Genomic DNA, 13501 nt, shown 5'->3' on the forward strand with positions numbered 1-13501 from the left:
GACTCAATAAGGAAGTGTTGTGTAGTTGCTACTGTTGAGTAACGTCAGGTTGAGTAAGTGGATAATAATGTGCTCGGCCTTAACGCCTTGAATCTGTGTTGTCTTATCTACTTCTGTTTGTCTGAAATCCACACAAAACCATAATATATTAAGTAAATTATTTAATAGTTTGAGTAACTGCTCGGTTTTCCACTTAATATGAGCATTTTTCAGCACACAGTCTTTGGCAATCAATGGGCTAATGTACACTTAAGATCTTTAAATCGTCATAACACTTCTTACTTGACATCTGTTGAATTATCTTTTCTTCCCGTCAGCAACCGAAGCAGATAATCTGTCTCTTACCTTCTGTCATATGACTTAAACTGGTATCAGGTGAAATCTAGGATGGGAAAGTCACAGTGTCACCTCCTGAGGTTTGCGTAAGTCGCAATAGGACGTGTACAGTCCTGACGGATGTGAAATTGACCTTTAACGCCAGTGTCACAATAACCTTGAGGCAAGAAAGTGAAAAAAAAAAATAAAAAATTTAAAAAATATCCACCGAGCGTCTGGATAAAATCTTTCGACGAGCTCAGAGGCATCACGGCAGATTCATCAGACGCTTGGGAAACTCCACAAATTGAAGGACAGATTTATAGATAGGTATCTCATTCAGGTAGATGTGACGTGCGGCGGTGAGGCTCTCCGTCACATTTCAAGCTCACGTCAGCAACGCAGCTATAACAACGCCTTTATTATATATGTATATTTAAATATATGTATAAATCTATGCCGTATGTTTCCCTCCGTGACCTTTCGCATCAAAAGATAAGAAAACGAGTGACATATTTTGTTTTTCTTTGACTCACATTGACAATATTGGTAGACGTATGACTGAAGACACCTCAGACCTGTTTTGCAGTTTTGCAGTTGTCATAGCAGTTATAAGGCCTTTTGTAAAAGACTTTGGTAGAGTACATCAGTTACATCAGTGCTGTTCACATTTTCATCACAAATTACGCGGTGAATGTCTATACGGGGGGACAAAATAAAGTTTTTGATTCTAATCTCCTTTCTTGAAAAATGCTGCTTTCAATGTAAAACGCGGTACTTTACAATCAGCGCGTCCTGAAGCGTCATTACCAAGGAACCCAGGATGTGCTGCGCTGGAGAGGCTTGTTTTCTCTTGTATACTGTACTGAGAAAAAATGCTGTATGTAGCTTCCTTCCTGTCTCGTTGTAAGGAACCACAGTAGCCTAAACCCTGATTTAACCTCAGCGCACAGGATACTGTGAGAATCCACGCACGAGTTTTTGGTTTGGGTTCTCTGGTCCCGGCAGCAGATTAGTCTCTACAGAGTTCAGTGTTCTGACTCGAGCGCCAAGGTTTCTGGTTCCTGGTAGATCTGGTGAGAGCAGCAGGAGAAAATGAAAACAACATGCAGAGTTTGCCGCCTGAGACACAGAAAATGCATAATCAGCTCCCAACAGAGCAGCTCCAGATATACGTGAAATAAACATTTGTGGGCTAGGAAGTGGATCGGGCTTCCAGGAAACTGATTTTGTGCTTATCAGTTAAATTGAAGATAGTGGTTAAAGGCCGTAAAATAAAATAAAATAATAATAATTAAATTAAACCTTGGAAAAAAAAAAAAAAGAGAAAAAATAAAAATAAATTAAAATTAGAACATATAAATCAAAATTAAAAAAAAATCAAAATTAAAATAAAATAAAATTAGAAAAAAATAAATTAAAATTAGAAAAAAATTAATCAAATAAAATTAGAAAAAAAAATCAATTAAAATTAGAAAGAAAATTAAAAAAAATTGCATTAAGTAAAGTACATTAAAATTAGAAAATATAAATTAAAATTAAAAAATAAATTAAAATTAGAAAATATAAATAAAAATTACAAATAAATTAAAATTAGAAAATAAAAATGAATTTATAAATAAAAAAAGGGTGGGTTAACGGTTTAATATACAAATATAATGGTAGTGACACACATGATGTTGATTGCTCTTTTTTTTTAACCTTAGCTAGAGGTCTGTCTAGATTAGTGATGGAGAAACTACGGCCTCGTTAGGCTTGTCATTGTGGCCTATCGATCATTACTACTGCTACCAGATGAGGCACTCCAAACACTAATGACCTCTGCTAAAGTCTGTTGTCTCTATGTTTAGTTGACCCCCAGTCTGCTACTGATCCTGGCTCTAATGGTTCATCCATTATCAGTCTTGCATCATGACAAGGCATTTAACTTCTCTATTCTCCTTCCATCTCTTCTGTTTGACCTCCCTCTTTTTCTTTTTCTGTCTCATTTTCCAGTCAGCCTGGGTTCTGCTCAAGGTTCGTTCCTGTTAATAGTTTATTATTGCCACTGTTGCCTCAGTTCTCTTTCTGGGTCACACTCCGTACACTGCGTTCTGACTGCGTTTTGATTGTTACTGATGCAATATCAATGAAATTCAATCATCATGTTAAAACACGTCAAGTTGATACTGAGTAATCGAAGAAGGTGTTGCAGCATCGCATCCTATTTATTGGTAATACCGAAAGGACAGGATGTCCTCTCAGAGACAGGGCAATGAGGTAATTCATCAGGGTATTTCACTCCAGCAGAGGAGCTGCAGTGCATCAGGGTCACGACTTGTCAGAAAACCTCTCGCACTGCAATCATTGCACGTGTGTGCGGCTGCACATGCATGTGTGGTGTGTTGTGTCTGCGTGCGACTGACAGTCTATGGTTCTCACTATTTCCTAACCATGTCCTGGAAAAGGCAAGTTAGACCTGTTTAGCCACCTATTTCCCGTAATGCCCCTCCTCTGCTGCTCTGTCTCCTCCCCCTTCCCTCTGTTGCCCTCCTCCCCCTCTCCCCCCTTTCCTCTTTGCAAAACCCGCTTTCTCTCTCTCTCTCTCTCTCTCTCTCTCTCTCTCTTTTTCTCTGCAAGTGGTTGTTGACAGCACCAGCACTCAGTCACACCTGAGTGACTCTCATCTCACCAAATTAGGCTGATGTTACTTCACAGCAGAGAAGGTATCCTCCCTCTGGTCACATTTAATGTTATCTAGCAACTTCCTTTATTTATTCACATGAGTTATTTGTTATTACACTTATACATGGACTCATAGGTTCTAACTTTTTTTAAAAAAAAGCATGCTCTTTTGTGCGCTTTCTGAAATAAAGGAGTTGTATCAAGTTGCTTATCCTCAGTATGTGTGTATGATGTTTCATACACATAATGTACATAATATCTGCCTCAACATCATGTACATAATATCTCCCCTATAAATAAGACTTTTTTAAAAATAAGGAAATGTCATACAGGCTCCAACAGGTCCATGCATCTTGTCAAATCACACCGGTCACGTATAGACACCATAGTTCTCTCTTTTTTTTCACCACGTCTGAAATCAGCCAGCCAAGACTTCTCTGTGAAACACGGAGAACAGTGATTACTTCCACTCTCTGATCCTACAATTTGCAAGCTTCCTGCAGCACATTTTAATTATAGGTATTGTGCCGTACGTGTTGCTGGGAGCTCCTCATGCAAGACCTAACTCATGTTTCCATGAGCAGGGAAAATCCCACAAAGCTCCTTGTGTGAATATTTGACCAGTAACAGTGTGAGGCTGTGTAGTACAGGGATTTCAACAGATGCAGCCTCATTGTTTTTTTTTTTTACAGATTTTATTAAGTTAGATGCCATTTCTATTTTTACATATGCTAATCCATAAAGAAGAAGTGAGAGAAGCAGTGCAGTAAATAGCGCACTACAAAGCAACAGCGACCACAGGAGCTGGCTTTTAGATTTCTGTGTAACAGGAATAAAATAATCATCCTGTATAAATATGTAACTGGACAAAAATATCATATAAAACGTGCAAAACACATTTAAAAACTAAAGAACAAAGTGGCTCCTGTGTCAGATCTGTGCAGAGCATTCCTGGCAGCACTGTCGTACATGTGCACCATAGACTTACACACAGTCTCATGGTGTCTGTGTGCACCATAATTACACCACTTAAATGCATTTCATGCCCAATTGCAGGTTTAAAATTTATTTAATATAGGCATATTCATATATCTTCATAGTAGTTAGATGTGAGTAGTTGGCTGCTGGCAGGGTTAGGGTCAGTGTGGTTAAAGTACTAAATGAAATATGGATCTAATACTTTGGTTGGTTTTGTGTGCGGTTTTCTGAACCGCTTTTCTGCTGGAAACCATCTGCTGTGTCTGGCAACACCAACCGATGATGTAGCTCTGATACAGAAGCATAAATATGGCTTAAAACTTGCCTTAGCCTCGAAGCTAAAGGTAATCTAAGGGCATTAGGCTGCTAGCTCTTAGACTGAAATAAGAACACCACATAAAAAGTTCTGTTTAAAGCTAACTAGCCTAGCTTAGTCCTCTATTTGATTTCAAATTTCAAAAAAATAACTTAAAAAAAGATCTTAAAACTGGCTAAAATTAAAGCTAAAGCAAAGCTAAGCTAAGCCTAAGGGCAGACGTAGCCAATGTAGGACTGCTAGTCCTTATATTGAGAAAAAAAAAACAACGTAAAAAGTTCTGTTTAAGGCTAACTAACCTAGCTTAGGGATCTATTTGATTTCAGCTTAATGTAATTAACTTAAAAAGATCTTAAAACTGGCATTAGCCTTGGCTAAAGCTAGCGCTAAAGCAAAGCTAAGCTGAGCTAAGTAAAGGCTAACGGCAGAATTAGCCAACATAGGGCTGCTTGAACTTAAATTGAAAAAGAAAAACACCACATAAATAAGTTCTGTTTAAGGCTAACTAGCCTAGCTGAGGGATCTATTTGATTTCAGCTTAATGTAATTAACTTAAAAAGGTCTTAAAACTGGCATTAGCCTTGGCTAATGCTAAAGCAAAGCTAAGCTAAGGTTAAGGGCAGAATTAGCCTATGCAGGGCTGCTAAAACTTAAATTGAAAAAAACAAACAAACACATAAACAAGTTGTTTATGGCTAACTAGCCTAGCTTAATCCTCCATTTGATTTCATATTAATGTAATTATCCTAAAAAGGTCTTAAAACTGTTAATTGCTGCTTATATCCTTTTAAACTTCCTTCTCATTTTCTCAGCCTCGCCCTTTTTATTGTTTTGCTCTGCTTACATCTCCATTAGCAACACCTGACAACATCATCTCCATCACAACAGACAGCGTAGTGTTGTCCGTTTTGACTCGATGCTGTGTTTCCTTTTTCTTTTTTTATTTTCTTTTGTCCGCGCGGCTTCACACTGAGTCAACACGCCGGGGTGGACACACACACACACACACACGTGTTAAACACACACATAAATTGATTTCTGTATGTTCCACGAATATTTCTTGTCTCGGTAGTTCCACTTTTTGTAGAAGAAGAGAAGTGTTGACTTTACAGGCAATATTGCAGCCTACATTTGGTGTGGTCTGAGGTTATTATTGTTTGAGTGAGTTTCAGTTTAAGTAATAATTAGACATTTAGGGAACTGTGCTTTTTTTCGCGATCAGCTAGAAGTTGCAGTCTTATGTTAACAGACAGAGGTGATATTCTCATTGTGTTTGTTCTGTCTTATCTTCTTTTTTCTTGCAACCTTGTAGATTTATTTTAAAAACACCTTTTCAGACACTAATGAACTTAATGGCGCCATTAAAAAAAAAAAATGATATTGCCTCAGTTCATAGACCGTAAATAGACATTTTGTCCAAGCGGCTTCACACTGAGTCACACACGTGTTAAACTTGAACTGATTTCTGTATGTTCCACAAATATTTTTCTCTCGACAGTTCCACTTTTTGAATAGGCGCCCATCCTCTCCTTTCACTCCCACGCAGCGTTTGGACAACACAGAAGAGGGAACCAGGGAGTGTAGAAGAAAGTACCGGCGTCACATACAGGCCGGTGCAGCGTGCAGGCCGCCAAAAACACAGCAGGAAGGCTGGAAGTTCAGGGCGAGCGAAGGAATGCCACGCTGGAGTGAAGTCATAGCAGCTCTGGTCATAGCAGCGGGCTAAATTTGTTCTCAGGAATAGAAAGCGATGCCACGGATAAAGGTCACAGGGGGTTGTAGAAACACAGGAATATACAGGGTAAGTTTGTGGCTGGCCCGGCAAGTTTTTGGCAAATGTGCTGAAAATATTTGACCTTCTCTTAGACTTGTGCAACTGTTTCTCTCAGGATCCCTAAACTCTGACAGAGCTTTTACTGCTATACAGTTTAATTATTTAACAATTCAAAGAGTTTTATTGTCAATCCTCTGTATTTTCAGGACATATAGAAGAATCAAAAAGCCGTTTTTCGTTTTTCTCTCTCACCTTAAACTAAGGTGTGTTTATATATAATAAACACTCTAGAAAAACAGCTGAGGTCCTTCGGTCCAGGGCCAGGGGGCAGCCTTGGCCTTAGTTTGGTCTGCTCTATCGTTGTCTGAGTCAGTTTCAGTTCAGGAACTTTGCTTTTTCGTTTTTTTATGCTAATCTAGAAGCTACAGTGTTGTGTCTAGCAGACAGAGGTGATATTGTCTTTTCCAGATTCCACAGCGATAGTGTTTACTGGCCTACTCTTTCTGCTTTGACTTATGCAAATGTGTGTCTCTGTTTTTTCCATTTGGTTTCCCTCAGTAGAAGAGAAGTGTTAACTTTATGGTCTGCTTTGGGGGGGTTAGCATTGTTTGAGTGAGTTTCAGTTTAAGTAATTGTTAGACTATGCTAAGCTAGAAGCTACGGTCTCATGTTTAACAGACAGAGGTGATATTACGGTTGCAACAGTGTTTATTGGCAAAAAGTGCCAAACAGTCATTTTTCTGTGTGTGTGTGTCCCTGCTGATTTATTTTGCGTCCCCTTCAGGGTACCCAATCCTTATGTTTAATACCTCCTTATCAGACAACATGGCTAGTGAACTTAATGGTACTATTTCAAAATGATATGGTCTCAGTTCATAGATCATAAATACATTTTATTTTTCTCTGTGTGGTGTGGAAGAAAGTTGCACAGAACATGTTTGAGATGAACTGACAATCCCTGAAGCCAATATTTAAAATCTGGTGGAAGCTCTTTTCAAAAACCTGGAGGTTGTCGCATATTTAAACTTCACCAATCACATATAGATGCCGCGTTTGCATGTCCACCTCTTTTATAACATGCAATGATTTGAATCTTTGTACGTCAACCCTGTCGATGCTTAAAGTGGAAACCTTTCACCGTTCTCTGACCCCTTCGTGTCATCACAATACAAAAGGTCACAGCTGCAGAACAATACCCCCTAAATATCAGGACCATCGTCAGCTCATCAGCAACAGGTCCGGGATCCTCAAAACGTCACCACAAACGACAGTCTCTGCATCACACGCCTACTCTGTGGGATCACTCAGACATCTCCTGTCGTCCTACCCCCCCTAAGAGAATCTAAAGTGACAGCTCGGCCCCCACCCTCCCACGCAACACTTGACATCACAGGACTCCCTCCTGAAACCGCACCGTACACCTCTGCACCAATGCCGCCAGCAGCTTTCCTCACGCTCGCAAGAAGCGTAGTCACAGGTCGCCCCCTCGCAGAACCCTACCAGGGTGAGGAGTGACGTTTCTGAGAGCTGGTGACTGCCAAAAGAGGCAGGGCTGCTTTTGTTATCAGCACAGGGAGGTTAGCATACAGCTCAGCAGCAAAGTCTCCACCTACTGTCAGTCTGACATGGTTCAGCTACTGTAAGAGACACGCTGTTTGTTTGTCAGCATAAAGTTTAAAAGAATAAAAGGAAGCTCTTATCGGATCCTGGCACCTTTACAGACAAGTATTGATAGAGGAAATTGTTATCAAAGGCCATCACTGTGACGACAGCAGTGTTTATAGTTTAATAAATATCACACTTGTGCTTTCTTTTGTGAGTGTGCAGTAAATTTTAGTAACTATATTGTTGTGCTCTTACTTCTTGTGCAACTTGTGGCCGAGTTGACAAGTTTCTCCCATCCACAACATTTCATTGCCCTGTTAATCCCTGTTAATCCCTGTGTCAATAAATAAAACTGAATATGATGTGTAAATAAAATCAAAACCGCTCGACGACGTAATGTTTGTGTTCATATTTTGTTTGTTAAAGCAACTAGATATTAGTTAGGAAGTTACTTGTGAAAATATGTGGGCTTTGTTTTAACAACAAGAAAGCGGGAAATTCCCTTTCACCTGTAATATTTGAGGCTGGAAACATGCGTCAAGTTGTTGTTAAGACGAGCTACAGCTCCCTCTGCTGGACAGGAGTGAAAAATATATTTAGTACTTCAAGGGACCAGACCCCAGTCAGAGGTAAAATACAAAATACTTGGTTGTCAGTTGATTTTAGGGGCTAATATATGAGCTATAAGCATATTCGGAATGAACATGCTCTGTGAAACTGTCAGTATTTGTCAGACGGTGATATATTCTGAGTAAACCCAATATTGTTACAGCAATTTGTAGTCCCTGTATGATTATGCACTCGTGTCGTTGACGCATGAATTGCAATGTCTGAAGAAGATGAATCAATGAGTCGTGAGAACTTTTTGTGTATGATAATTTTTATACATATCTTTAATATATTATATGTATTTTATATAGTTTCATAGTCATACGGGTCCCTTGACTGCACCCCAAGGGACCCTTAACAGTCAGAACTGTGGAGATGACACCGGACTTCAGGAAGAGATCCCCATCAACCCCTCCTCTCACAATACTCAACAGGACAGTCCCTACAGTAGAGTCATTCAAGTTCCTAGGGTCCACAATCTCACGGGACCTGAAGTGGACCTCCCACATAGACTCTGTAAGGAAGAAGGCCCAGCAGAGGCTGTACTTTCTGCGTCAGCTCAGGAAGTTCAACCTGCCTCAAGAGCTGCTGATCATCTTCTACACTGCAGTAGTCCAGTCTCTCCTGACCACGTCCGTCACAGTCTGCTTTGGATCCGCCACCAGGCACGACAGGGACAGACTGCAGAGAACAGTCAGGGCTGCAGAGAAGATCATTGGTACCGACCTTCCCTCCATCCAGGACCTGTACCGGTCCAGGGTCAGGAAGCGGGCCAGGAAAATCTCCACAGACCCCTCACACCCTGGTCACAATATATTCAGACTCCTCCCCTCAGGCTGGCGTTACAGAGCACTGTACGCCAAAACCACCCGCCACAAGGACAGTTTCTTCCCCCGGGCTGTCGCTCTGATGAACTCTATATTTTATGTGTATAGATTGAAATTTATTTTATTTTATTTTATTTTATTTTTCTCTCACTTATTTAAGTTGTTTCTGTACAAGAGAGCAAAGTTGCCGGAGTCAAATTCCTTGTATGTGCACATACTTGGCCATTAAAGCTGATTCTGATTCTGACAATGTCTTTAAACTGATTTATTGTATACGATATTATACATTTTATAAGACTATATATCTTTCTATCCATATTTATTTGCATTATATTCTATCTATCTATCTATTTATCTATCTATCTATCTATCTATCTATCTACCTATCTATCTAATCCGGTTGGTGGCGGTAATGCACCTTTAAGCTGCTTTGTCAACCGCCATTAAAAACCAAAGAAGAAGAACTACGACGACAACCGGAAGTTAGCAGGAGGAGCAGCCGCTAGCCTCTGCCTCTGCCCGGGACAGGCTCCGCAGTATTCTTTTTTTATTTTATTTTTGACTTTGTGGACGTGGGCCGTAATTTTTGCGATGGATTCACAGCCTCCACCAAAGCCGTGGGAGAGGCGGATTCCGGGGGCTATGGGTGCACCTGTAAATTACAGGTAAACGGGCCTCGGCTCGGTCCTCGACTTGTTTACTCTCTCCAGCTGCCCCACAGTTGTTGCTAGCTTATGCTAATGCTAAAGCAAAAAGTCGTTGCACAATCGGAGGCAAGCAGCTTCTAGAAAACTTTGTCATCGGGTTTATGAATAATTACAAGTTAATAAGTCGCATAAATAATTGTCAGGGGAAAAAATACGTAACTACTACTTTTTTTTTTATTAGTTTATTAGTTATTCGAGCTGTACAAAATAGCTAACTAGCTTGAACCAACAAGGCCCTGTCAAATACCTTGTTGTGGTGTGCTTCTCATTTCCATTAATAAACTGTTCATCGTAATTGCCACACAGAGCATTAACTAAACCGGTTTTTTATTTTTATTTTACTAAAGTAAATGTTTCATATCAGAATGAATGTCTGTTCTTTTCCCTTATCTCTGTTTCCTGTTAAAGGAAGCATTGAGTTACTTCAGTTTCTTAATGCAAGTGTAACAGGGTCATATGTGTATCATATCATATGTGTTATAACTACACAAAATCTGTTGTACTAACAATGAAAGGATATAACAAAACAACACAAATTATTCTAATCCTATATCTGGACTTTGTCTCCAAACAGGTCTACAGACTTTGGCCTGGCTGCAGGCCCCTCCACTTCTGCTGGCCCTCCCGTGATGACCAGGATGGTGCCCCCAGTGCCCCCTCGTCCCGTCCAGCAGTCTTACCGCCCAGCCTACAGCTCCTTCACCTCCTCTTACAGCCCTTACGGGAGCTCCATGTATGGTGGCTACAGCCCCTACAGCTATGGCGGCGGCGGCGGCGGCGGCTTCGGAATGGGAGGGTACAGCCGCTTCCCCCGCAATGACGAAGTCGCCCCAAGTCGGTTTGTGCAGCAGGCGGAGGAGAGCAGCCGTGGTGCCTTCCAGTCCATCGAGAGCATCGTCCAGGCCTTTTCTTCAGTTAGCATGATGCTGGACGCCACCTTTTCGGCCGTGTATAACAGTTTCCGCGCCGTGCTGGATGTAGCCAATCACCTGACGCGGCTGCGTGCTCACCTCACCCGAGTTCTGTCAGCTTTTGCTCTGGTGCGCACGCTGCGTTACATATACCGACGGTTGCTGAGGCTTTTGGGGCGGAGGTCAGACGCTGAGGTTGAAGACTTGTGGGCTGACAGCACGGGTGATGCCCTGGCTACAAGTTCATCCAGAGGGCTTGGAGCAGGGATGGAGGAGCAGACCGTGAAGTCCTGGCCAATCTTTCTGTTTTTTGCTGTAGTCTTAGGTGGACCTTACCTAATCTGGAAACTGCTGAGCTCCACCCCTGGAACTGAAGAAAATGGTAAGACGTTTAGCATGTGGTACCTGCAAATTCAACAGTTAAAATCCACATGCTCTTGGATGAAGAGCGGTCCCCAAATCTGTCTCTCTATAAAGCCAAGGGTTTAGGAATATTTTTGCTCTTTAGATTTGCAGCTCCTGTCATTTCACTTCAATTCAATTCAGTTTTATTTACAGAACCCAGCCCACACTCACTACCTTTAGTTATCACTTAAATCTGACTGACATCATCTGTGCACAAGCCACTAAGCTTGTTGTTGCAGATGTTTTCTTTATACAAAAATGTTCCATTAAATATAAAAGAAAAGATATTCTATTAGAGAAGTAACTCAGTGTCTTAGGTATGCTTGCCAGCCTGCCAAATGAAACAAATGAACAATAAATGAAAATGTGCTGCGTTTTTTTTTTTGTTATTTAGCTACTGACTGGGCCAGCGGGGAGGACGACCACGTGGTGGCCAGAGCAGAGTACGACTTCTCAGCTGCTTCCGAGGAGGAGATTTCTCTGCGTGCCGGAGACATGCTTAACCTCGCTCCTAAAGGTGAGTCACATAATATGTGGTCCTCATGCAAAAGTGGCCGAACACGTCTGGATGTAATAAGCTGTTGTGCACTAGTGAACATGTTGCCATTAAAAGAGTTGGATCAATAAACTGTTTATAAGCTGATAGTCTAGAAATCAAATGGCAACGTAACAAGAAATTAGATCAACACTATATAAACCTTAGTAGTAAAATAGTTCTCAGGTGTTCCTGTCTTGTATTTAGCCTCTAAGTGAAGATTTCAACATGCCTTGCAACAGTTGAAGTGTTTCTTATAAAAGGGAGAGCTCAGATCTCAACGTTTTATTTTTTCCCCTTCCCCTTTAGAGCAACAGCCCAAGGTGCGTGGCTGGCTGCTGGGCAGCGTGGACGGTGAGACCACAGGACTTGTCCCAGCCAACTACGTGAAGATCCTCGGCAAGAGAAGAGGCCGCAAGCATGCAGAGATGGAGAGGCTCGCTCAGGCCCAGCAAGGGAACTCGCAGGCCCCCGAAACAGCCCCGGCTGCACACCAACAATCGGTTCCGGCCCCGAGCTTTACCCCGGGCCTTGCTGCAGAGTCCACCTCGGCTTCCTCAGAGGAGCTGCTGGAGTCGGCGTTCAGAGAAACGCCAGCTTCCTTCAGTCTGGGGACGTCCAGCTCCAACTTGCCTCCCAGTACTCTGATAAACATCCCAGAGAAGATTGACCTGTGATGTTGGTGCATGTATAGCTTTTTCATTCGTATCATTGGTTGACTCAGCCAGCTCTTGTCTGGAGCTTGACCAATAATCAGCTGATGGTAAATGTTTTGGAGGGTAACTATAGAACACAAACTAGACCTTCTGATGGTCTAACCAGTCAAAAATGGTTTCCACCCACAGGTTCTCTCATGCACTGTTCTGTTTGTCTCAAATAATAACATTATCTTTACATTTCTAGAGTCAGAGCCTGTCCAAGAAAGTCTGTGTGCTCTCTAATGATGTTTTATGTTTATGAGGTGCACTGGTACATCATCTTTGTACTAACAGTGTAAGGACAAAGCCAAGATGAATTATTTGACAATGTAATCATGTTTAACCTTGTGTATGGCTTTGGCGCTCACTTGGTCGCTGCTTGGTCTTCTGTTTCGTCTCCTCTGTGAAGCTGATGGATTATTTGTTTTCATCTAGAATGGAAAATGGGCTAATTTTTGCACAATGTCAACAGTTTGTTAGCCACATAAAGTAATTTGTAAATATTTAATATAATTATTTTGAAATTAAAATTTTCAAAAATCCTCCAAAAGTCCAGTTGTGTTTTATTGTATATTTATTGAGTAAAAAAAATGTCGGAATATTTTTTTAGGGTTTTGAAGTTAAGGGACGGTTTATGGCCGTTACGCCGCTGTCTCTAAGCAACAGGACGCATAACCTGCTGCAGTGCGACAACGGTTTTGCGAGTTTGCGCTGCGGAAACTGACGCCACCAACAACATTTGTCGAAATTATTTTATATATTATTACTTTTTTGTCTTTTGGCCGTAGTGTGACCCGTCGGTAGCATTTCCCTTACAGTACTGACTTAAAAATGCTCAAACGTCTATGCCAAGTAGCTACTTACTTAGCTAGCTGGAGCGCTAGCTGAAAAATGCTAATGTTGCCTTCAATGACTATGGGAAATAAATGTCACCGAATAGCTACGGTGCCAAAATGACTCGACCAAATTAGATTATACTGTATATTTTTAGCCAGTTTCGCCGTATATAAAATAACTTGCCTTCTTTGATTAAAACTGCAGAACCTGAATCGATGCTATTAAACAATCCACGGCTTAATAACGCATTATAACGTTTGACGCTTTTGTTTGGGAAAATACGGGGGAGTACGTGAAGGCAGCAGATCCTGTCCCGTCCA

The 13501-nt window shown here is 41.2% G+C and overlaps 1 protein-coding gene across 1 annotated transcript; it reads left to right on the forward strand.

The window, feature by feature from the left end:
• The first annotated feature begins 9587 nt into the window (after window positions 1-9587).
• On the forward strand, window positions 9588-12886 carry pex13 (peroxisomal biogenesis factor 13). Its single transcript, XM_084561217.1, has 4 exons — window positions 9588-9753; window positions 10370-11088; window positions 11506-11628; window positions 11956-12886. The coding sequence occupies exons 1-4, from the start codon at window positions 9680-9682 to the stop codon at window positions 12321-12323; spliced, it is 1284 nt and encodes a 427-aa protein (XP_084417343.1). The 5' UTR covers window positions 9588-9679; the 3' UTR covers window positions 12324-12886.
• The last annotated feature ends 615 nt before the right edge of the window (window positions 12887-13501 follow it).

The sequence above is a fragment of the Chelon labrosus genome (assembly GCF_963514085.1).
Source record: "Chelon labrosus genome assembly, chromosome: 15".
NCBI classification, from domain to species: Eukaryota; Metazoa; Chordata; class Actinopteri; order Mugiliformes; family Mugilidae; genus Chelon; species Chelon labrosus.